The 25488-nt window shown below is 41.3% G+C and overlaps 2 protein-coding genes across 3 annotated transcripts in view; both read left to right on the top strand.

Moving 5' to 3' along the window:
* Positions 1–4285: 4285 nt before the first annotated feature.
* LOC120018362 (tubulin-specific chaperone cofactor E-like protein) lies at positions 4286–13704 on the top strand. 2 transcript variants are annotated; one of them, XM_038961519.1, is made up of 8 exons: positions 4286–4398; positions 6920–7157; positions 7353–7492; positions 7688–7869; positions 8148–8404; positions 8700–8826; positions 9594–9710; positions 9926–13704. In XM_038961519.1, exons 2-8 carry the CDS (start codon positions 6947–6949, stop codon positions 10308–10310), a joined length of 1419 nt encoding a protein of 472 aa, XP_038817447.1. In that variant the 5' UTR covers positions 4286–4398; positions 6920–6946; the 3' UTR covers positions 10311–13704. The 2 variants fall into 2 exon arrangements, with proteins under 2 accessions (XP_038817447.1, XP_038817448.1); XM_038961520.1 differs by having other exon boundaries at positions 4357–4398; positions 6984–7157.
* A 544-nt stretch (positions 13705–14248) lies between these two features.
* LOC120018361 (ubiquitin carboxyl-terminal hydrolase 2-like) overlaps positions 14249–25488 on the top strand; it is a 47073-nt gene continuing 35833 nt past the window's right edge. The window contains exons 1-2 of the mRNA XM_038961516.1: positions 14249–14431; positions 16835–16952. The gene's annotated coding sequence lies outside the window, so the exon portion shown is untranslated. The remainder of the gene's footprint in view (positions 14432–16834; positions 16953–25488) is intronic.

Below are 25488 nucleotides of genomic sequence, written 5' to 3'. Positions count from 1 at the left end.
CAGAGATTAAATATTTTGGCTTTGTTTTAAATTACCATTAAGGATGGGATATTGATGGGACCTCACTCCCAAATCATCTCAGTGTTTTGAAGGGCCTGCTGTTTACTTTCCTTTATTTCATTGATGAGAGAGGGTTAAACCAATCATGTAAAGTTTTCATTGACAGAGCTGAGCTGACAATTCCTGGGTAACCAACCTGAATGGAAAACAAGGTTCACAGACAGATCTTACCATGCGCTGTCTGGATGGAGTCCTCTGCCATAGCTGTTTTCTGGCACCTAACTACAGGGTCAGAAAGCTACAGCACAACTGTTGTGTGTAGGTCTGCATCTATTTGTGTTTTACAATGCTATTTCTTTCTGTTTTGTTTCCCGCCCATCCACCCAAAGAGTCCCTCTCTCATTACTCAGGGGTGTTACAGAGACGAGACTCAAGCTTGGTTTCCGAAAGAAAACAGCGGGGTGGGTCATATGGGTAGGTGGTGTATTTGGGCAATGTCGGAAAAGTGCTTGGTCAGTTCAGGAGTATAGGACCTATTTTTCAGTAAACAGAGCTTTCCTGTTGTCCAACTAGGTGGCAAAATAAAATGTTTAGTTGAGTCAAATTTACACCACTCAGTGGGAGGAAACTTCCTGTAGTCGTTTTTTCCCAAGAAGCTTTTCTGTTACACTTTCATGTAAGGTAACAACAGTAATTTACCTTAACAACAACAACCATTTGAGCCTGCAGTGTGTTTAGTACACAGTGGTGGCTCTCCAGGCCCTGGTTCTCTTCTACTCCACCAGGGTGTTCAATCTTGTCTCAGAGTATTTTCTATTATTCTTTACATAAATCCGAGACACTCCATTTAGTACGATATGTTACGTTTCATATGGGTATAGTAAATTGTGGATTTCCATCATCCATTTGGTATGATATGTTACAAATTACAATTCGTATGATATGTTACGAATTTGCTAAAGTTAAAAATGTTACGAATTTGCAAAACCTACAATATGTTACGAATAGTTAGGTTTGGGGGAAGGGTTAGCTAACATGCTAAGTAGGTGTAAAGTTGCTAAAAAGTATTAAACAGTTGAAAAGTTGATCAAATTTGAACATGCACCCTTTGGGTTGCTAGACGTTTGCGTTATACATCCACCCTGACCAACCATCCTCCTTTCATTTTTGCCTTAAGTAACCATCTGCCTTATATAACCATACCAAAAATAACATTTGAGTGTCTCGAATTTACATTTACTATGTTACGTCTAGTATGAAACTAGGCTGGGATGTTCAGTAGAGATGGCGCCAGTACAGTGACAGTAGAGACAGCGCCTCTTCGTGTTGAACCAAAACAACAAGCTTCTCTACCAGGAGAGGGCGGTGCAGGACAGGGCAAGAAAGTGATTGACAGTCAGGGGAATTTCAGTGACACTTGTCGTGAACAAGTGAATGTACTAGGTTTTGCCCAGTCAAAGTCATCAAACTTAATTCATAATGTGTATTTGTATGCAACAGCAAGAAGAGAAGGAAGTATATCCCTGAACAAATTTTAGCAGAGATACCGACATGCAACATATTTCGTCAGCAAACTGATTATCAAGCCTTTCCATCATTACCAGTGTTAAGTCTAGTCAGCTATAGTAGCATTACCTATGACTGTAAATTGGTTATTATTACCAGTTATGTATTCAAAGACATGTAGTGTACATGTAGTGTACAAAGCTGCGCATCCACGATCTAGGGAAAATATCCAGACGTTTTATTAAGCTACGTAATTTCCGGGATGAGAGGGGGGGCAATGACAGCTGGATCAACAACAAGACAATTACACAGAGTAGGTCAATAAAGGTGAGTTTGGAAATGCGAAAATATTAAATGTATGTCTATCACTTTGGATTATATCTAGCTAATGCAATCGTATTATAACAATAGTAGTTGTGTCATGTTGATGCATTGTCTTTACATTGGGTCATTCAATGATGCTGAGTGTGGAGTCTGGACCAGTCTGACCATTCGTAGAGAAGATGCAATGTAACGTTTCGGTTAGCTAATCTAGTTTGCTAATCGTACTAGTGTAACCGTAATAAATTGCAAGATTGCAAACCACTGATCCTGCAGATAACTAGCAGGTGAAAGCTACAGTCAAATTGTACAGAATGATTATGTGTAACGTTTATGAAATCATGTCGTAATCAACCTCGACGTTTATCCTAGCTATAAAATACGTTTCACGCTTGACATATTTATTTTCTGACGTAGCGTTGTCCGTTCACGGTTCTTGTTTCGTGTTCTTTTTCGTGCTCGAGTCAATCTGCACGTATTTGTCCCTGATATGATTGGCATATTATTAGCTAGCTCTCTGCAGTACTCATCATGTACATTTGCTGTACTGTAGTACTAGCTAGTATATCAAAGACTTAATTTGAGCAAAATCTGAGCTGTAAATTAGCTAGATCGCTATTCTCACAGAATGAGTGACAGGTATTTGGCATGGATTGCACAAACATAATGTTTGGCTTGACAATGACAGAAATGTAATTGGCAGTAAACATATCTTATGGACATAGCTTTTTAACAGAGGTTCAGATATGTAATTTGGTCCTTCTATTCCCTCTATTCTGAAGCTAACAGCACCATATTATGGACAGTTTATGTGCCACTTGATATTCATCAGAGCCAAGCTATTCATAAAACATGATAAAATGTCAGTGACATAACCTAGGCCAGGGTTCCCCAACTGGCGGCTGGCTGGGGATTTTATTTGGCCCCTCAATTTTTCTGTGCAAAATGTCCAACAATTTTTTTCAATGTTGGACATAAAAGACTGAAAGCACCAGCAAATCAGCCCGAAGAGATTTTAATTTTGTAAATCTTTTCCAAAGTATTCCCAATCATAATAGAGAGATACAGCATGTGATTGTATACAAATGTATGCAAGGTTTGAAATTATTATGTTTTAGTCAAATATTATATCTGTTTGGGATTGTTTCTGTCAATTTGCAGTCTACAAATGATTTGTAATGATGTTCCGGTCCCCTGACCATCCGCTCAAGAACAAAGTGGCCCGCGGCAGAATCTAGTTGATGATCCCTGGACTAGGCTATAGCCTAGTCAAACTAATATAGTTAGTAGGCCTAGGCCTATTTACCATCTGAATTCCTTTTCATGCAGATATTTATTTTACCTGCTCCTCAAAGTTATGCTTTAACAAGTCAACAATGCATATATATTTATGTAGATTTCTCTAACGTCATTTGAATATCATGCATAACTGCATATGGTTTGTTTTGATTCCAGTGTCTACTCTCACGTGGTGTCTGCGTGTCCCTCCTGTTCACCTAGCAGCCCCTCACTGGAGAGAAGTCTGAAGGAGGAGGGCTCAGCCTCTCTTCCCCTGCCCAGCCAGCCACTATGGAGTAAGCATTGAGAACGATAGAGATATCATCTTTATAAATGTCCCATTATGGTGTCTGTGTGCGCACAGGCAGCGCCATCACAGAGAACAAGGAGCCAGATGTTTCATCAGATGTATCAATCAAATATGGTGAGGACAGGAAGCCCAGTGGCCGGCAGTGGACCGAGATGGAACCGGGACGACATTCTGCTGATTTTCTCATTGAAGAAAAGCCCGATCTCAGTACAATTTAAAGTTCCCTAAACTAGAATCTGTTGTGAACAGAGTGCACTAAGCTTTGTAGACGTGACCCTTTGACAAATAAAAAAAATGGCATTGTTTACAAGGAGTGCAATGGCAAATTGAGTTAGTGCACACTGTTCAAAGAAAGTGTTCCCTAATGGAAATATGCAAATACATGATTGAATGTGTCAATAGGATCTCTCTAGCTCGTGATTGGCTCTGCCCACCTCCTTGTTTGTTCTGCCCACTATGCTTCATTTGCTCCCATTGGTATTTAGATTTTGGGTTAGTTATAAATATCTTTGGTTCCATTGAGGCATCTCTATTTTGAAGTAGTACATTTTGGCAAACAAACTGAAAGGGTGCATACTGCCACCTAGAGTGTGTTTTGAATGAACAGGTATAAAGCCAAGGTTTAGCGATTTACTGCCGCCTAAAGTTATGGAATGTTTGCTCGCAAGTATAATCCTGATGACCTGGATACAATCACGTGATCCTTCCTTAACCCATATGAAGTCCCACCCAGTTGACTACTTTAAAATGGCGTAAGCACTCAATGGCAATGTCCATGCCAAAACAGGTTCATCCATCTAGAGTCAAACTATGGGAGTAAGAGAAATGTGTACTTCCTTTTATACTAATGTTACTCGCAAGTCCGTCCCACCAGCACATGACTGGCCCTCAATTCCAAAAACTGTGTTCCTCTGACAGGCCTTCTCTGCAGAAACCCACAATGAGCTGTGATAGTGGACTGGTGGAGAGGAACATTGCTGGAGGTAATACACTACAGAGCACACTTGTTCCTGTATTATCATTGTACTTTATACTACCTATTATTTTCCTCACACTCATGTATGTTAATGACATCATTTTGATCATATTAGTCAATAGCCTAATAACAACGTGTCAGTTTTGTGCAATGACAAGTATATTATGGATACTGTAATCTATCATTTCCTTTTATGGTTGTTGTAATATAACAGATATAGGAAAATTCCACTGTTGAAGAACATGTCATCATAGGTAATATTTCTGTAACATTTCATTGCCGTTCTCTTGCACTTATCAACATGACACTGTGGAACATAAAACATTTACACGCTGTGACGACCATAAACACTGACTTAGAAACAATGAGTATACAACAGGAGTTGAAATACATAAGAAAAAGTGGAAAAGTGTTTACTGTGACCTACACCTGCTGGTGAAGTACTTTAATATGATACTATAACTTTCATTTCAGTAAAACCTCAACATTATTTATATAGCCAGCAGCAGATGATGGTTTATCTAGCACAACCTGCGAGGCATTCAAAAATGTGTTTTGTTTTTTTCACAGTTGAATATCGTTCTTTTTGTCTTTTTTGTTGTTGAAATTTCACCACTTGACAACCTCATTCATCATCTCCAGCACCACCCCAATATCAACATATTTGAAAATGACGGTTTCTATGTTTTGTGGTCAAACACTACTAACGTTTGCCTGCTCATAGTTGTTTAAAATCACATGATGCACACCAGATGATGTCATCAGTGTTTCGTCAAACTTTGCCTGCTCAGTTGGTTAAACATGAAATATTATGGTCAAAGAGCAGAAGTCTATCCACGTTTTCAATTAATTCATTTTTGGTCTCAAGTACATAAAAAGAGAATCACCGGGATAGGCCTACCCTTTCCTCAGGCGTTCAGAGGGCTTTAAAGTTTAAATGGCAAAGTCTCACTGCGTTTTACTGATAAGGACTTTAGGACAGACGACTCCCTCCGTCACTCCCTTCTTTAGTATTATCACTGAGCCTCCTTTTCCCTCTTATAGGGAAATACATATTGAAATACATATTATTATGCTTTGGCTGTTTTGTCTCCAAGGAATTTATATCAAGCAGCATCAACTGAATGACCATGTAAAATAGTAACTGTTTTTTTTTAAAGAAAATGTAATTGAACCTTTATTTAACTAGGCAAGTCAGTTAAGAACAAATTCTTATTTACAATGATGGCCTACTGGAGTACAGTGGGTTAACTGCCTTGTTCAGGGCCAGAACGACAGATTTTTACCTTGTCAACTCAGGGATTCTATCCAGCAACCTTTCGGTTACTGGCCCAACACTCTAACCACTAGGCTACCTGCCACCCCAGAATCTAGTTGATCTAATCTGTTAACATTCCTGATTGAAATACTGTAGATGAAAATGGAATGTGTCGTATGTGAATAGCATACTTTTCAGTGAAGACTGGTATGTATTGTAAAGTGCATTCGGAAAGTATAGAAACCCTTATTCTAAAATGTATTCAATATTTTTTTCCCGTCATCAATCTACACACAATACCCAATAATGACAAAGCGAAAACAGGTTTTTAGAAATGTTTGCAAATGTATTAAATATAGAAAACAGAAATACCTTATATTACATAAGTATTCAGACCCTTTGCTATGGGACTTGAAATTGAGCTCAGGTGCATCTTGTTTCCATTGATCATTCTTGAGATGTTTCTACAACTTGATTGGAGTTCACCTGTGGTATATTCAATTGATTGGACACGATTTGGAAAGGCTGACAGTGCATGTCAGAGCAAAAACCAAGCCATGAGGTCAAAGGAATTGTCCGTAGTGCTCCGAGACAGGATTGTGTCGAGTGGCCAGACGGAAGCCACTCCTCAGTAAAAGGCACATGACAGCCCGCTTGGAGTTTGGCACCTAATGCACTCTCAGACCATGAGAAACAAGATTCTCGGTCTTGATGAAACCAAGATTGAACTATTTGGCCTGAATGTCAAGTGTCACGGTGGAGCATGGTGGAGGCAGCATCATGCTGTGGGGATGTTTTTCAGTGGCAGGGACTGGGAGACTAGTCAGGATCGAGGGAAAGATGAAAGGAGCAAAGTACAGAGAGATCCTTGATGAAAACCTGCTCCAGAGCACTCAGGACCTCAGACTGGGGTGAAGGTTCACCTTCCAACAGGACAACGACCTTAAGCTCAAAGCCAAGACAGTGCAGGGGTGGCTTCTGGACAAGTCTCTGAATGTCCTTGAGTGGCCCAACCAGAGCCCGGACTTGAAACCTATCGAACATCTCTGTGTGTAGATTGATGAAAAACAACAATTCAATTCATTTTAGAATAAGGCTATAACGTAACAAAATGTGGAAAATGTCAAGGGGTCTGAATACTTTCCGAATGCGCTGTATGACCATAAGTGTTTAGAAGGTGAAACGGGCTAGGCTAATGTCAGTGATGGCCGAGCCCCTCCGAGGGATTGGATGTGGGCGTGAAGGTGAATGACTTCCACTATTGTCTCAGCCAGCTGACCCTGCCAGGCTAATCTCTATGAGTGTTTGGCTCTTTTACCACTTCGGCGACCCAGCCGACCCAGAGGGGATGTGGGACAGTGGGGCCGTGGTTCCACACGAGGAGGAGGGCCGCACCTTCATGCAGGTTCTCAGCGAGAAGTACAGCCCGGAGAACTTCCCGTACCGCCGAGGGCCCGGCATGGGCGTGGTGGTAGTGCCAACTCTCCCACAAGGCTCGCCCATGAAAGGTGAGGTCTTCGATATGATCCATCCACAGTTTTACCCATTTGAACCCTGTTTTAAAAATGCCATTGGCATCCCTGAGTAGGTTCTTTCCTCTTCAGCAGCTCAGTTAGGATGATGATGATGATGAGGATTTTGATGATTGAGCGGTGGTATAGATAGGCCTGGTTTACTCAAGTTATTCTGCTCTCTCTCTCCAGATCGTTTGAACCTTCCCAGTGTGCTCGTCCTGGCTGGCTGTGGAATCAGCCATGCGGGAGAGCAGAGAGAGATCGCAGCCTTCTGTGCCCACGTGATGGAGCTTGACCTGTCCCACAACAAGCTCCAGGACTGGCATGAGGTGGGTAGGCTCAACTAGGATACTCTGCCAAGATGGGAAACATTGAGTACAAGAATTGGGTACATTTTATAGTAACTTTGTACAATAATTCCTCTACCAGTATGCAATCTCACCCATATCCTTGTAGCTATTTACATGTATGTATGAATAATTATATTGAGGATGTCACACTAAGTTTCAAGCCACTCTTTTCAGATCAGTAAGATTGTGTCAAACATCCCCAACCTGGACTTCCTCAACCTGAGCTCCAACCCGCTAAGTGAGGTTGTCTTGGAGCCTAGCCGTGCTAAGGCCTTTGCCCGAGTCCGACGCCTGGTCCTCAACAACACTCAAGTGTCCTGGAACACGGTGCTCGTACTAACACGGGAGATGCCTGAGTAAGATAAACCTTGATGCTACACTGCTTTTAAACGCCTTTTTATCAAAGGCAACTCTGATTGTTCACTTCTCAAGAGAGAGAAATATGTGTTTTCCTAAGTCAGTGAGAGGGATTTTGTGTCTTTCTCGAGTATTGTGGACTGGAGAGAGTAGTGAGTGGTCATCTGTCATGAGGTCCAGGTTTGCTGGCAGCCAACAGTACATTACAGTAGAAGCATTAAGAAAAGTTAATGGTCTATATACTGAGCCTTGTGTTGCTCCCTGCCCTGCCCGCCAGGCTGGAGGAGCTGTTCCTGTGCCTTAATGAGTACACCACCGTGTCAGCCTCTACTGTGCCCTGCCCCACACTGCGCCTGCTGCACATCACCGACAACAACCTGCAGGAATGGGCCGAGGTGCGCAAGATTGGCCCCATGTTCCCCGGCTTGGAAACTCTGGTCATGTCCAACTGTAACCTGAGCTCCATTCAGGACTCAGAAGAAATGCTGCGGCGCCTCTTCCCCAACCTACGCAGCATCAATCTGCACAACTCAGGTATCAACCAGAGCAGAATCTATTGGGGTTGTGTCCTTCACTGGAAACTGTCCTTGGACTCCTTTCAGTTCTTGAGATTGATATTTGAAGTTTACCCAACATCCTGATCGCTAACACTCACCTCTACTTTCTCTATATTTATCTCTCTATCTATCTCAACCGTTTTGTGTCAGAGCCGGGGCACAAATGTAAAGATCATTCTGTTTGACTGTTTATGGAAATGTGTTGAATAAGGTGTGTGTGCGTGCTTATGTGCATGGGTGTGTGGTCTGCTATGCGTCTCTGTGTGTGCCAGGTCTTAACCAATGGGAGGACATAGAGAAGCTGAACCAGTTTCCTAAACTGGAAGATGTGAGGCTGCAGGGGATTCCCTTACTGCAGACCTATACCAACACAGAGCGTCGGAGCCTCATGGTATCACAGTAAGTTTCTCTGGGAGCTACTGGGTGAGTGAGGCAACCACACAGACCTCACTACACAAATAGTTGAAAGATATAATTTTTCGGCTGAGTACGGTTACATGCACACAATAATGTGATTATTGTGGAATGTCAGATGAATATAATAGTTTGATTCAAATGTTTACATGCTTTGCTGGAAATAACAATTTCCCAAATAACCCTGTTTACATGGACACATCTGAAATCAGGCTGCCTGATGGGACTCTGATAAGTGCAGAAAATCGGCACTCGAAAAAAACATTCTACCACAGCAACCATGTTGTTTTTGGGAAGCAATTTTCATCCGAAGGTCGGACATATACATTTTGTATGTGAAAACTACTTCTAAGACGGATACGTTATTTTGTTCCGAACTCACTTCACTCGCTCTAATGAGGGAGACTCACTCTGCTGGTGCTGGCACATGTGCAGATCAAAGACACTGCTGGAACGCCAATTAAGTTGTTCATATGTCCTAATAATTTGAAAGATTATTCAGAAAACCAGGTGTTTTAATCGGTGTATGCTTACTTCGATTTTGACCTTGCGCCAATTATGCTAAACAGAGTAAGGTGTTGACATGACTATTGCATAATCTGCCTACTGCCATAATCAGTTTAATATCAAATTATTCCTCTGCATATAAACGTACTCACTGTGACATTGCGTTAACACACACACACACACACAATACTGCAACAGTGCCATATATCTCAAGATAGTGAAAAGCTCACCCTTTATCCTCGCAGCCTGCCCTCTGTATCATCACTCAATGGCAGTGTGGTGACGGACGGGGAGAGAGAGGACTCCGAGAGGTTCTTCATCCGTTACCATGTCGACTACCCAGAGGAGGAGCTACCTTACAGGTATAACACACTATGCTACTCCTTTAACTGGTCCAATGAGACTGCATATATCCATTCAATAGGATTTGGCACATACTTTACTGGCTTAATTGTAGTATCAGGTGCCTATTAAAATGTGCACATTCAAAATAAAATCTTCATGTTCGTTAACAATAATGACTAATATATTTAGTACGTTTGTGTGTTGCTAAACCCGTCTATACCTGCCGTTCTAGGTACCACTGCCTGGTGACCAAATACGGGAAGCTGGAACCCTTGGCTGAGATCGACCTTCGACCCCGCTGCCACGCCAAGGTGGAGGTGCACTGCGAGGACAAGGTGGCGGAGGTGAGTATCCGCCTGGACCAGACTGTGGCCGAGCTGAAGAAACAGCTGAGGACAGTGGTGCAGCTGTCGGCCAATCAGATGCGTCTTTACTACATCGACAAGGAGTGTGTCTTTGGGCCGGAGGAGATGAGGTACCACACCAGAGCCCTCCACTCCTACAGTATCCAGGACGGGGACGAACTCCTGGTGGTGCCTAAGGCTGGCCGAGGGACTACCACCACTGCCAAACCACTATCAAACCTTAACTCCAAAACCTTAACTCCCCCGCCATAGAAATAGAATTACTAGAACGGTCCACCTATCATGGCACATTGATTTGAAGGGGGGTGCGGTTCTAGTAATTATATTTCTATGCTCATACCCTTCCCCATCCTAATCTTGTCTCAAGCACTTCCTGCACCCCTCCTTACGAACGTCCTATGTTCTACATTCAGTGTGGGACACACTATCAGGAATAACAGCGACTCTGACTATGATTCTGACTGGCTTGTGTTTCACCTCACTGCACCACACATGCACGCACACCAACTAATCACAACAAATGTGTATTGTATGCTGCCTTCTAAAGTTGTGCATATTCTGTGTGACTGAGTCCCCTCTTCGTATTGGTGTAGCACCTCTGCCCTTGACTCCTAAAAAGTATTATCTTCAGGGGAGGAGCACAGGAGATATTGCAGAGTACAACCAGTGTATCTTTTATCTTTAAGACAATCAATCTCCCATTGCATACCCTGTGGTATGCAGAGGATGTTGATAAAAGGATATGGTATACTGCTGTGCCACAGACTCTGTTTTGAGTGTACTAGGGAAATGTACTGTAACGGAAGTCTTCATTGCGCTGTGTCATTCCACTTCCTCACAAGACCGAGCCATAGTTTTTGATGGGTTATTCTAAGTTAGGTTTAGTTATTCTAAGTTGTGTTCAGTAAGATTAGTATTTTTGGAGGATACTTGATATTCAAACTCAAATCACCTTGAGTTTTCAAATTGGCTTTCTTTGGCCAGTTGTACCGTAGTGTTTTTAGGCTATTGATGCCTCTGACTGAAAAAATTGATGTACCATATAGTGCTGCATGACAATGTCCTTTGCGAAGTATGTTTTTATGTAGTTTGTGTTCAGTTTTTTTGCATTAGTGTGGATCCTTCCATGTCTGGGACCATCAGTACATGTTAGGTCTAGGTTACGTTTGAACACCTATTGACACGTTTGCTTCTGTGCCAGAACCACAGTATTTTAGGTCTAATGCAGACAGAGAATTTGTGTGTTCACCAAAGATTTGTATGAACTCTGTGTACTATTCATTGCTTTGTTGACGCATTTTCCTTGTGTGTAGAGGCTCATGCTTGGTGTTATTTTTGTCATCGCGAGGGCAAAGGTCACTAGGTCAGTAGCTGGGACAGTAGAACTAAGGCATTGCTTGGTACTTCACAGCTGAGGGGCACCGCCACTTTAAATGCAAATTTCCAGGCTGCTTGTTTCCCTGAAATTTACAGAATTTTTTAGCTTTATGTCATCGTCAGATTTGGAAGACAGTAAAGTATTGGAAGATGCACTTAGCAGAGTTGGATCTCTCAAAAGATTGAACATTAAACCATAGCAATATATTTTATACTGCTTGTTGTATTTATTTTGCCATTACATAGTAATAAGCAGTAAGGGTCCATTATTTTCGTTAGGCCTAATCTTTTTATGTGGCCTAGATGGCTACTTGGTCTACTCTAGACAGCTTCCCTTGGTTAGTGACCCCACGCTTTAATGGATTCAGCATGCACTGGCAGGCACACTTAATGCATGAATGTTACTACTGAGAGTGGCACTGTATAAAGGGATAAAGATTTAATCAAATATAAAGGAATAAAACATTCATTTGAATCTGGAGTCGTGGCTCCATGTACATTTAGATAATGTCATAGGCCTAGATGTAATGGCTTCCCGTGGTTTCTGAAATAACGTTTTAGTGTAGGCAGTAGGCACCACTGCTTAGTGTGATAATTGAGAGTGGCACAGTACAGTAATTTAAGGGAAATTTAATCAGCTATTGGCTAATGGTATGCGACAGTCATCTGAGCCTGTAACCATTGCTCCCTGGACGTGCAGTTCTTACTGCAATGGTTTTGTTTCAGTTTCATCAGCATAAACATTGCACATTTTAAGGATTCTGAATCAAGTTATCAACTTCTATCTGCTAGAGTTTGACATGTTTGAAGTGCAAAAACTTGTAATACATTTTGATGGATTTATTTGTGTGTGATATGCTTTCCCTAGTAGTGTCAGCACACACTGAATTGGTGCACTAGTTATGTTCAAGATCGGTATGTTTTAGTGTGAAGGATTTGTCTTTGATCTATTCCATGTCACCACCTCACTCTTGTCTGGCTTTAATAGCCAATGCTTTAGAATTCATTCATGTGTTATTTGTTCCGGAGTAGTAAAAATATTTATCATTGTTGTGGGTCAGTGCCTATCCTGAACTGCTAATGATTTATAAAGCCATTATGCAGCTCCACAATAATCAGGTACAGTACATATATCTCCTGCTGTTGTGTTGTAGGTATGAAACCTTCTGCTTATTCAACCTAACCCAGTGTATTCTCATCATTGTGTAAAATGTGGGAAGAAGGAAGGAATACTAAAGTAACGTACCACTTACTGTTTTATTGAAGGGAATGGGTTTATGTGCGGCAAAATAATCGGAAACATTTCAGCCATTACAGGCTAGGTAAACTGGGCAGCTAGCTACATCGAAATTAGCATGATTCTAAACACCTGATATATGTGTGTTCCATGAGTTCAACCAGTATAGAGACTGTTTTCTGATTGTCTGCCTCCTGGATGTAACAGTGCTGTACAAATGTGCTTACATGCAAATGTTTAGAAAAGGTATATCTGTGTGGCATAAATATAAGTATGGAACATGGATCATTCAATGATGGCTTTATGAGTTTACATGATTGAATGCAATTTGAATGGTAAATGAGCAGACTGATGTAATTCCTCTGAACTCCATATTACTTACCTGTGTAGAGAAAGATGCATACAAGAATACATCTTTCTACAGTGTAGCATTCAATTATTCTACTGTTGCTTTGATTGTGAGATGTTGAAGACATTGATCTTGTCTATGCAGTCATTGCTATCAGCCTCCATTTTGTAAGGCTGGCTTATTATGAAGTTGCCTGTGGTATTGTTTCCAGTCCCAGTTATTTTACTTTCCATTGCATAGGTGGAAGTTACAAAAAAATGTCCCCATTTCAGCACAAATACATTGCAACACTATAAATCCAAATAAATGTGGCACATTTTTTTAGGGCATGGGACTTATAGAAGTGCTGCTACAATAATGTTAAAGATTATGTTGGCTTTCTAAACCATTATTTTCATAAGAGGCAGGGCAGGTGATAAAACATTCAATGACACAGATTGTAGATTTATGATTTGTATTATGTGAATTATCTGTGTCCCCCTGCTGAATTACAAAAAAAAGACAATTGGTCGCTGCAGTGTGAGTAACTAGAATGCAAATAACTAAATTATTCTCATCAGCTTTGGTAGCTGTGAAACAAACTAAAGGATTTGTAACCAAGGGACACACATGCACCTTTAATTTAACTCATTGAATCTTGCATTAAACATGTATTAAATATTGTATGGTGTTGGGTGTGTGAATTATGTGTTATTACTGAATTCCAAATCAAACATTTTGAAGTGTCAACCACTATCCTTATCCTTAGCCATGACGTCTATGAAAATGTCTGTGTGGTTATGTGACCAGATGGATTGTAGAAAAGCTTTGTTGTGACGTAACATGCACTCATTATGACACAACACTGCCCTCTTCCGGAATTGTCGTTTTTTTAACTTGATTATTTTCCTCAGCCGTGTGTGGTCTTGGCCACAAACAGCAAAAAAAGGAAAGGAAAGCGACGGGAGTGAGTCTAGAACTCAACGGGACGCAAGGGGAGTTGTGATAAATATACAATTGTTTGCAACCAGTTGTGTGAGCAATGTCAGGTCATATGTTAATGTGAGTGTGTGGACCTGAATCAGTGTGAAGGTCTGCTTGCTGTTTACGTCCGTCACTAAGGTGATCGTGTGGGAGGCGGTCCTCTGGTTTTACGTTCGTGGACAAGAATAAACCAATCCAGGACAGCTATTTGCTGAACCAACGTCACAGTTAAAGAGAAACGTCCGTTACTTGGTCAGCTAAAAACTATTGAAACGCAAAGGCAGTGATAGCGAAAAGTATCTAGCTATTTTGATCTGTCAAATGTTATCGGTTCAGCATACCGATTTTCAAAATTGTGGTCTAACGACTCCGATAGACTAGCTAGAAGCCACTTTGGGGACGCTCTGCCAGCCGGACTGACAATAGACGGGATGATCTCGGACTGGGGTGAGTGAAAAATGCAGTGGCCAGTAGCTGCAGGCAAACCTTGATCAGTTGCTTTGTTGCCACTCGGATAGTTTATCTAAAATGATGTGTATGCCTCATATGGGTATGCTTCATCTCTTAATATGAATGCATCTAAGCTAAAACCGGTGGTCTTGAGTCACATTCAGGTGCTTAGCTAAAACCCCCTCTGCCCCTTATAAAAAGAAATACACGCCCGCGCTCTGACTAGTTCGCGTGCACGCTCTGCTAACAAGTTAGCTAGCCTAGCTATCCAACTTGCCTGCGCTGGGAGTGGTACGAGGTTCCAACCAACTGCTGCAGTATATCATTTTGGGGAGCTGCTAGCTCCTAGTGTGTTAACCGTTAGTCCTTCATCCACTGCAAATGCATAACCGTTAATCGAGATAATTCATGAATTGCTATAGAAGCTTAAAACAACTTCTGGCTGACTTTTTAGGTCGGTGTCATAGAGGCTTGCTCTCATTGAATTTGGCGCTGACAGTAGCTAGCTGTAATGTTACTGCTTCCTCGCCCCCGTACACCCACGCCCATCCCTGCACTCAAAGTAGCTGTCAGCTCAGAGTTTCAGTTTTCATCACTTTCAACTATCCATTATTATTATTTGACCATGCTGGTCATTTAGGAACATTTGAACATCTTGGCCATGTTCTGTTATAATCTCCACCCGGCACAGCCAGAAGAGGACTGGCCACCCCTCATAGCCTGGTTCCTCTCTCGGTTTCTTCCTAGGTTTTGGCCTTTCTAGATAGTTTTTCCTAGCCACCGTGCTTCTACACCTGCATTGCTTGCTGTTTGGGGTTTTAGGCTGAGTTTCTGTACAGCACTTTGATATATCAGCTGATGTAAGAAGGGCTATATAAGTACATTTGATTTGATTATGTGATGTGCATTTCAAACCAGACTATGTAATATTGCAGGTGAACTACCCCCATTTTTAAAATAGGCCTAACGCAAATTATGACAATAGCTGCCTGTCTGTATCCAAATGGTGTCATACACCCATTATAATATAAGTATAATTTATATTTTTAATATAAAACTAGCCATGGTTAGTAGATATAAACAATATTTTCATTAGTCTTTCTCCACTTTTGGATGAAATTTATGGGGACATTTCACTGACTACCATTCCTTGTAGGTCTACAATGAAAACACCTTCAGATAACAGAGAGAGCACATCCCAGTGGTTGCTGCTGGCCTACATTGCATGGCCTATTCATGGCCTATTCGTGGCCTATAAAAAACCTTAATGCTAGTCCTTTAAGAGCAAATTGGAATGCCAGTGAGTGTTGAGTGACCTGTGGAGGTCATAGGCAACTGCTATATTTACCGTCTCTGTAACTTGATCTCTGGCATTCTGGATCGCTGTGCTCATACAATCCCTCCCTGGCTCCTTTCACTCTGAGGCTACAGCCTCCTATACAGCACCCTACTCTGCCTGTCCGCTTGATACGCCACTGGTGAGCCTCTCCACCAATTTACACGCTGTTTCCTTTTTACAAGGGTACCTTTCTGTTATTTTACCTGACAATCATTGTGTGTGGTATTGGCTGTTTGAAGCCTAGGCCTACTGTTTTTTTTCATTTTGCTTATCCATATTTTGTTTTGTTAAAGAGACAAGGGATAACATTTCTCAGAAAATCATCTTGAGAACTATTTATTAATTGGCAATTGTCTGTTGGCTGTGCTAGGCCTATTCATTGAACTTCATTGGCTGTGCCAGGGTTGTGGGGACGCAGGTCTGTTGGTATGGTGTGTTTGGACCATATTGGGACGCAAGCGCTGGATTATTAAGATACTCAACAAGTACAGTATTTCTGAAACAGGACTTTAAATAGGCATGCAAAATCTTTTTTTCCTGAAACCATGTTTTCAAGGAAGATAATTTTTGTGGATTTGACAACAAACAGTCATTATGATTTTTTATATTTTTTATACAGATGAACCTAAAATACTGACCACTTGTTGACTGGAGACCTGTGGTGAATGATCACTTGGACCTATTTCTATGCCTGTCAAGTGATGCAGTTGATGAGGAGGCATGAGGTGTAGCCTAGGCTACTTTAGGCTACCCGTAGATTTTTTTGTTGTGGGATGTTTTGCTCCTCCCAGAAAGCAGTCATAGAGCAGTCTTGTTTTAATGCAATTCATTGAATTCTGTGTAAATTGAAGAGGATAATTGGACATGATGGAATCAGTAATGCTAGAACATGTATGTTCTAATGGCTCAACATGGATCTGCTAGCCTCATGGCAGTGGCATCCAACAAAGTCCACATTAGCGAGACTGCAAATCCATTACCTTAGTCATTTTTGCCCAGGTAATGTCCGCATGGCTGTGTGATGTGTGTCTCTCATTTGATGTGTCTCTGTCTCCCCACAGGTCTGATCAGTGAGAGGTCCCTGTGACTGTGAATGTGTCTGTGAGGTACATTAGGATGAGCGGGCCCCACTCTATCGCTGCCTACGGGGACTGAGAGACACCGCTCTATACAAAGCAGGTGATCATAACTGAATAAACACACGCGCACATGCCCACATACACACAGTCAGCAATTAGCATGCATCTCACAAACACGATGAGAGGCAATACTTTCTCAAGGACTGATGGTACTTTGGTAGTGAAAACATGTTTAAAGAATGCAGTGGCTCCGACGCTCACGCAGACACGAGGCTTAAAGGGGCAATCAGCAGTTGCGACATCCATTTGTGGACTTCTAAGTGAATGATATGTACCCATTGATTCTTGAAGAATATAACCTATAAATTCCTCATGAGCTTAGTTAGATTGTCATACCCCATCAGGACCCATAATATAAACTTGCTTGTAAACAAAATAAATGTAAACAAACAGTGTATACTGTAGCCTCAAAACACGGTTAAAACTATATGTGCGAGTGTTTTTTGAGAGTGGTTACATTTCTCCAACCCCATTTCTCAGCTTGCTTTTTGCCGAAACAGGGGCGGGGAATCAATCAATCAATCAAGTTTATTTTATATAGCCCTTCGTACATCAGCTAATATCTCGAAGTGCTGTACAGAAACCCAGCCTAAAACCCCAAACAGCAAGCAATGCAGGTGTAGAAGCACGGTGGCTAGGAAAAACTCCCTAGAAAGGCCAAAACCTAGGAAGAAACCTAGAGAGGAACCAGGCTATGAGGGGTGGCCAGTCCTCTTCTGGCTGTGCCGGGTGGAGATTATAACAGAACTATGCCAAGATGTTCAAAATGTTCATAAGTGACAAGCATGGTCAAATAATAATCATGAATAATTTTCAGTTGGCTTTTCATAGCCGATCATTAAGAGTTGAAAACAGCAGGTCTGGGACAGGTGGCGGTTCCATAACCGCAGGCAGAACAGTTGAAACTGGAATAGCAGCAAGGCCAGGTGGCCTGGGGACAGCAAGGAGTCATCATGCCCGGTAGTCCTGACGTATGGTCCTAGGGCTCAGGTCCTCCGAGAGAGAGAAAGAAAGAGAGAAGGAGAAAATTAGAGAGAGCCAAGATTTTCAAAATGTTCATGAATGACAAGCATGGTCAAATAATAATCAGGAATAAATGTCAGTTGGCTTTTCATAGCCGATCATTAAGAGTTGAAAACAGCAGGTCTGGGACAGGTAGGGGTTCCGTAACCGCAGGCAGAACAGTTGAAACTGGAATAGCAGCAAGGCCAGGCGGACTGGGGACAGCAAGGAGTCATCATGCCCGGTAGTCCTGACGTATGGTCCTAGGGCTCAGGTCCTCCGAGAGAGAGAAAGAAAGAGAGAAGGAGAGAATTAGAGAGAGCCAAGATTTTCAAAATGTTCATAAATGACAAGCATGGTCAAATAATAATCAGGAATAAAAGTCAGTTGGCTTTTCATAGCCGATCATTAAGAGTTGAAAGCAGCAGGTCTGGGACAGGTAGGGGTTCCATAACCGCAGGCAGAGCAGTTGAAACTGGAACAGCAGCAAGGCCAGGTGGACTGGGGACAGCAAGGAGTCATCATGCCCGGTTTGCCGTGACGTATGGTCCTAGGGCTCAGGTTCTCAGAGAGAGAGAAAGAAAGAGAGAACGAGAGAATTAGAGAGAGCATACTTAAATTCACACAGGACACTGGATAAGACAGGAGAAGTACTCCAGGTATAACCAACTGACCCTAGCCCCCCGACACATAAACTACTGCAGCATAAATACTGGAGGCTGAGACAGGAGCGGTCAGGAGACACTGTGGCCCCATCCGAAAGATACCCCCGGACAGGGCCAAACAGGAAGGATATAACCCCACCCACTTTGCCAAAGCACAGCCCCCGCACCACTAGAGGGATATCTTCAACCACCAACTTACAATCCTGAGACAAGGCCGAGTATAGCCCACAAAGATCTCCACCACAGCACAAACCAAGGGGGGGCGCCAACCCAGACAGGAAGATCACGTCAGTAACTCAACCCACTCAAGTGACGCACCCCTCCTAGGGACGGCATGAAAGAGCACCAGTAAGCCAGTGACTCAGCCCCTGTAATAGGGTTAGAGGCAGAGAATCCCAGTGGAGAGAGGGGAACCGGCCAGGCAGAGACAGCAAGGGCGGTTCGTTGCTCCAGAGCCTTTCCGTTCACCTTCACACTCCTGGGCCAGACTACACTCAATCATATGACCTACTGAAGAGATAAGTCTTCAGTAAAGACTTAAAGGTTGAGACCGAGTCTGCGTCTCTCACATGGGTAGGCAGACCGTTCCATAAAAATGGAGATCTATAGGAGAAAGCCCTGCCTCCCGCTGTTTGCTTAGAAATTCTAGGGACAATTAGGAGGCCTGCGTCTTGTGACCGTAGCGTACGTATAGGTATGTACGGCAGGACCAACTAGGAAAGATAGGTAGGAGCAAGCCCATGTAACGCTTTATAGGTTAACAGTAAAACCTTGAAATCAGCCCTTGCCTTAACAGGAAGCCAGTGTAGGGAAGCTAGCACTGGAGTGATATGATCAAATTTCTTGGTTCTAGTCAGGATTCTAGCAGCCGTATTTAGCACTAACTGAAGTTTATTTAGTGCTTTATCCGGGTAGCCGGAAAGTAGAGCATTGCAGTAGTCTAACCTAGAAGTAACAAATGCATGGATTAATTTTTCTGCATCATTTTTGGACAGAAAATTTCTGATTTTTGCAATGTTACGTAGATGGAAAAAAGCTGTCCTTGAAACAGTCTTGATATGTTCGTCAAAAGAGAGATCAGGGTCAAGAGTAACGCCGAGGTCCTTCACAGTTTTATTTGAGACGACTTTACAACCATCAAGATTAATTGTCAGATTTAACAGAAGATCTCTTTGTTTCTTGGGACCTAGAACAAGCATCTCTGTTTTGTCCGAGTTTAAAAGTAGAAAGTTTTCAGCCATCCACTTCCTTATGTCTGAAACACAGGCTTCTAGCGAGGGCAATTTTGGGGCTTCACCATGTTTCATTGAAATGTACAGCTGTGTGTCATCCGCATAGCAGTGAAAGTTAACATTATGTTTTCGAATAACATCCCCAAGAGGTAAAATATATAGTGAAAACAATAGTGGTCCTAAAACGGAACCTTGAGGAACACCGAAATGTACAGTTGATTTGTCAGAGGACAAACCATTCACAGAGACAAACTGATATCTTTCCGACAGGTAAGATCTAAACCAGGCCAGAACTTGTCCGTGTAGACCAATTTGGGTTTCCAGTCTCTCCAAAAGAATGTGGTGATCGATGGTGTCAAAGGCAGCACTAAGGTCTAGTAGCACGAGGACAGATGCAGAGCCTCGGTCTGACGCCATTAAAAGGTCATTTACCACCTTCACAAGTGCAGTCTCAGTGCTATGATGGGGTCTAAAACCAGACTGAAGCATTTCGTATACATTGTTTGTCTTCAGGAAGGCAGTGAGTTGCTGCGCAACAGCTTTTTCTAAAATTTTTGAGAGGAATGGAAGATTCGATATAGGCCGATAGTTTTTTATATTTTCCGGGTCAAGGTTTGGCTTTTTCAAGAGAGGCTTTATTACTGCCACTTTTAGTGAGTTTGGTACACATCCGGTGGATAGAGAGCTGTTTATTATGTTCAACATAGGAGGGCCAAGCACAGGAAGCAGCTCTTTCAGTAGTTTAGTAGGAATAGGATCCAGTATGCAGCTTGAAGGTTTAGAGGCCATGATTATTTTCATCATTGTGTCAAGAGATATAGTACTAAAACACTTAAGTGTCTCTCCCGATCCCAGGCCCTGGCAGAGCTGTGCAGATCCAGGACAGCTAAGCCCTGGAGGAATACGCAGATTCAAAGAGGAGTCCGTAATTTGCTTTCTAATGGTCATGATCTTTTCCTCAAAGAAGTTCATGAATTTATTACTGCTGAAGTGAAAGCCATCCTCTCTTCGGGAATGCTGCTTTTTAGTTAGCTTTGCAACAGTATCAAAAATAAATTTTGGATTGTTCTTATTTTCCTCGATTAAGTTGGAAAAGTAGGATGATCGAGCAGCAGTGAGGGCTCTTCGGTACTGCACGGTACTGTCTTTCCAAGCTAGTCGGAAGACTTCCAGTTTGGTGTGGCGCCATTTCCGTTCCAATTTTCTGGAAGCTTGCTTCAAAGCTTGGGTATTTTCTGTATACCAGGGAGCTAGTTTCTTATGACAAATGTTTTTTAGTTTTTAGGGGTGCAACTGCATCTAGGGTATTGCGCAAGGTTAAATTGAGTTCCTCAGTTAGGTGGTTAACTGATTTTTGTCCTCTGACGTCCTTGGGTAGGCAGAAGGAGTCTGGAAGGGCATCAAGGAATTTTTGTGTTGTCTGAGAATTTATAGCACGACTTTTGATGCTCCTTGGTTGGGGTCTGAGCAGATTATTTGTTGCGATTGCAAACGTAATAAAATGGTGGTCCGATAGTCCAGGATTATGTGGAAAAACATTCAGATCTACAACATTTATTCCATGGGACAAAACTAGGTCCAGAGTATGACTGTGGCAGTGAGTAGGTCCAGAGACATGTTGGACAAAACCCACTGAGTCGATGATGGCTCCGAAAGACTTTTGGAGTGGGTCTGTGGACTTCTCCATATGAATATTAAAATCACCAAAAATTAGAATATGATCTGCTATGACTACAAGGTCTGATAGGAATTCAGGGAACTCAGAGAGGAACGCTGTATATGGCCCAGGAGGCCTGTAAACAGTAGCTATAAAAAGTGATTGAGTAGGCTGCATAGATTTCATGACTAGAAGCTCAAAAGACGAAAACGCTTTGTTATTGTTTCTACTGCTGATTGCCTCTTTAAAGGAGACACAACGTTTGAGTTGACCATTGTCCTTTAAGTATTCAGTACAGAACAACATTTCACACAGTGGCACAGAGCACGGATTGATAGTGTTTAAAATAGTAATGACGTCTAATTGAGCTAATCTTTAGGCCAATGAATAAGGAATTAAGTCACTTATAGCAGAGATTAGAGCATCAATCACGCACACATACTGCCATTTTTGAGGTCACTTTTAGCTAATGCTTTCATCTGAGTTACGAACAGAAGAAAGGGGTTGTGGTTAATTGTGCTATAACTGAGTAGGCCTATCTCTCAGCTGATCGGATGATATCAGAGTATAATCTTTACAAGTGTATGGTAGACTGTAAAAAAGCACATTTAACCAATTGCCTAATCAGCGTTATTCTGTGAGTTGGGTGCACTTCAGAAGGACAAGAAATTGAGCTAATGTGTGAACGTTTGTTCACTCAACAAACTTTGCTCACAGTGAGCTGAATGTATAAAAATTTGTTGAGGCGAATTACAAATTCATGTTTGCCTTTGGAAGGTATGTTGGTTCAGCTAGATTATATGCCCAAATGTTTAGCAAACTCACAACCCTATTGCCTCTGGTTTCCTAACAATTGTACGTTGAATCAACAAACTCAGCTTGAAGTGAGCTGAATTTGAACAAGCTTGTTGAGTAAAATTACAAATGTATGTTTGCTCAATTTGGCGGTCATTCTCAATGCAGGTTGCGGGTGATTTAAGCGCCAATAATAATGTGACTTGCAGGCTGGATGTGGCATGTAAAACAGTAGTTTCAGACCACTGCATTAGGGTGTAACTACCCATTGGGCAAACATGGGTTGAAGCAATGTTGTTTCAATGTAATTTGTCAACGTATTGTGACATGGAATCAACATGGAAAATACATTGGATATGAAAAAATGTAATAACTAGTACTGTTTTCATCTCATTTCAACCAGCGCTGTAAACATTGATATTAGGGTAAAACTTCAATATAAATATATTGACTTAACAGGTTGTTGCATCAATCTAATTTAAACATAATTATCAGAACTATGTATACGTTGAAATTGTGTTGAAAATTTCACACAGGATGAAAAATATATTTTACGTTACTATGTTCAATATACAGTACACTGAGTGTACAAAACATTAAGAACACCTTCCTAATATTGAGTTGCAATGGACTCTACAAGATGTCGAAAGCGTTCCACAGGGATGCTGGCCCATGTTGACTCCAATGCTTCCCACAGTTGTGTCAAGTTGGTTGGATGTCCTTTGGGTAGTGGACCATTCTTGATACACACTGGAAACTGTTGAGTGTGAAACACCCAGCAGCGTTGCAGTTCTTGACACAAACCGGTGCGTCTGGCACCTACTACCATACCCCGTTCAAAGGCACTTAAATCTTTTGTCTTGCCCATTCACCCTCGGGAATGCCACAGATACACAAACAATGTCTCAATTGTCACAAGGCTTAAAAATCCTTCTTTAACCCGTCTCCTTCCCTTCATCTACACTGATTAAAGTGGATTTAACAAGTGACATCAATAAGGGATCATAGCTTTCACCTGGTCAGTCTATGTCATGGAAAGAGCAGGTGTTCATAATGTTTTGTACGCTCAGTGTATATTGGGTGGTTGAAATTATGTTGAATTTTAGATTAGATGAGACATATTTTATTTGACCTTGTTTCAATGTTGATAGTAAAATGGTATGTTCGAATCAACTCAATTGTTTCAACGTCATGCTATCAACCTAAATAAAGACTTATATTGAACTAAAATGTGATGCCACAGTCCAACGATTTCTTCCTGAACAGGGACTCCTACTGGTATATGAGGGGTATTGCACTTCAGTGTGAACTAGTCCACCATCCAGATGCCTTCCTCTATGTACCCTGCTTGGCTTTTGGAATAAGCGGCGTTATTTTCAGCTGAGCTATGACGTCAACACATTTATACATTGATCACCTTCCATCAGCTTCCATTTGCATTGACTACCTAAATAGCGTTGAAAGTAACTCTAACTTTTCTTACATGTGACCTTTATTTAACTAGGCAAGTCAGTTAAGAACTAATTCTTACACAAGATGTATGTGAAAGTAAATTTGGAGTGAGGTTTGGTTGATGTAGGCTACATTAACATCTGATCTGCCCAACAAAGGACACCATGATTTCAACATCTAGCTAGGTACTTTGATTCATCCATGGCTGATTGGATCTTTGGAAGTTTAGAAGTAGTTACCATTAGCCCTATAAATAGGATACCAAATGTATGATATTGATAATACACTTTTACAGTGTCACATTTTTGGGGGAGGGCGGGGGGTGATTTCCATTTTTTGTGATTCTTTTTTATCTGCTGAAAGTTGCTTCATGGTTATCGAGTCTAAGAAGGCTGTAGGATCAGTTCAACTGTTATTTCATTCTGATTGATACAGATTTTCAAAGAAGCTTTTAAAATTGTTATTAATTAATAGTGTTGTTTTTTCTAATTAAAGCATTTGTATCCTTATCTTTCAAAATGATAACTGGTTTGCCGTCTATTCGTTTTGTGAGGGCTGCGAGGTGTTTACCAGGTTTGTTTGCCATTAAATGGTGTGCTTTATTTGAGTTTGTAGTTGTTGGCTCTCTTCAAAAGTAAAAGATCATAATTCTGCTTAAGTTCAGAAATGGTATTTTCTTTACCATGTAAAGATTTTTTGATGGTATTTTTTTAAGATAGTGATTTCGAACTCAGATTTAACTTTTGCCGAGTAAGAGATTATCATTCCCCTAATGCACGGCTTTAAAGCCTCCCAAATCGTGTTGGCTATTCTCTGTCCTCTATGTCTACATTTGTAATGGTAAAGGTCTTTATTTTTTTGTTTCTGTATTTAATACATTTCGGGTCTTGAAGATGCGCTCTGTTCATTCTCCATATTCTGTCGCTAAGCGTATTTTCTGTTGGTGTAATTAAGCATGATACAGGGGAATGATCCGGTATCACTATATCATGGATTTTAGATCCCAATGTGTTGTTGAGTGCATTTTGTTTTTAAATGTAGTCAATTCTTGAATAGCTTTTCTTACTTTGAGAAGAAGAAAAAAACTAGTCTTTTGTAGTTGGGAATTATAATAATCTCTGGGTGTCCTGTAGGAGTAACTTTGAACTTTTCAATGTTATTTAGGTAGTCTACGTAAATGAGTATGGAAGCTGATCAATGTCTAAATGTGTTGGCATGATAGCTCAGCTGAGCATCTGGATGGTAGACTAGTTCTCACTGAAATGCATTACCCCTCCTATATACCAGTAGATGTTGGACTGCGGCTTCACACTTTATTTCAATCTTTATTTAGGTTGCTATCGCGTGACATTGAAACAATGTGGATTCAGACAAACCATTTTACTATCAACGTTGAAAAAAAGGTCACATGAAATATGTCTAATCAAATATGAAATTCAACATCATTTCAACCAACCAATTGAATATAGGATGAAAAAGTTTTGTCAAAGTCATTTCAACGTATACATAGTTCTGATGATTATGTTTAAATTATATATATTGATGTAACAACCTGTTAAGTCAATGTATTTAAGTTGAAGTTTTACCCTAATTTCAATGTTTACAACACTGGTTGAAATGAGATAAACAGCACTGGTTGACTTTTCTCAAATTTGATATTTGTATTGTATTGTCATAAAGAATTTAATTTTACACTGGGAAATATGCAAATATGGTAGAATAAATTCTCAAGTTGAATTGTATGTTTGCTCAACCCAAAATTAAAAATTGAGT

This window comes from Salvelinus namaycush, chromosome 23, assembly GCF_016432855.1.
Source record: "Salvelinus namaycush isolate Seneca chromosome 23, SaNama_1.0, whole genome shotgun sequence".
Lineage (NCBI taxonomy): Eukaryota > Metazoa > Chordata > Actinopteri > Salmoniformes > Salmonidae > Salvelinus > Salvelinus namaycush.
Note: the sequence above shows the minus strand (reverse complement) of the source record. Positions and strands in the feature narration are given on the sequence as shown.

What these genes read in the sequence shown, in the direction of transcription:
- LOC120018362 (XM_038961519.1), top strand. Translation starts at nt 6,947, where the DNA reads ATGAGTGTTTGGCTCTTTTACCACTTCGGCGACCCAGCCGACCCAGAG. An exon ending in CTAACACGGGAGATGCCTGA is followed by an intron (nt 7,870 to 8,147) that starts GTAAGATAAACC and finishes CCTGCCCGCCAG; the next exon opens with GCTGGAGGAGCTGTTCCTGT. An exon ending in CGGAGCCTCATGGTATCACA is followed by an intron (nt 8,827 to 9,593) that starts GTAAGTTTCTCT and finishes TTATCCTCGCAG; the next exon opens with CCTGCCCTCTGTATCATCAC.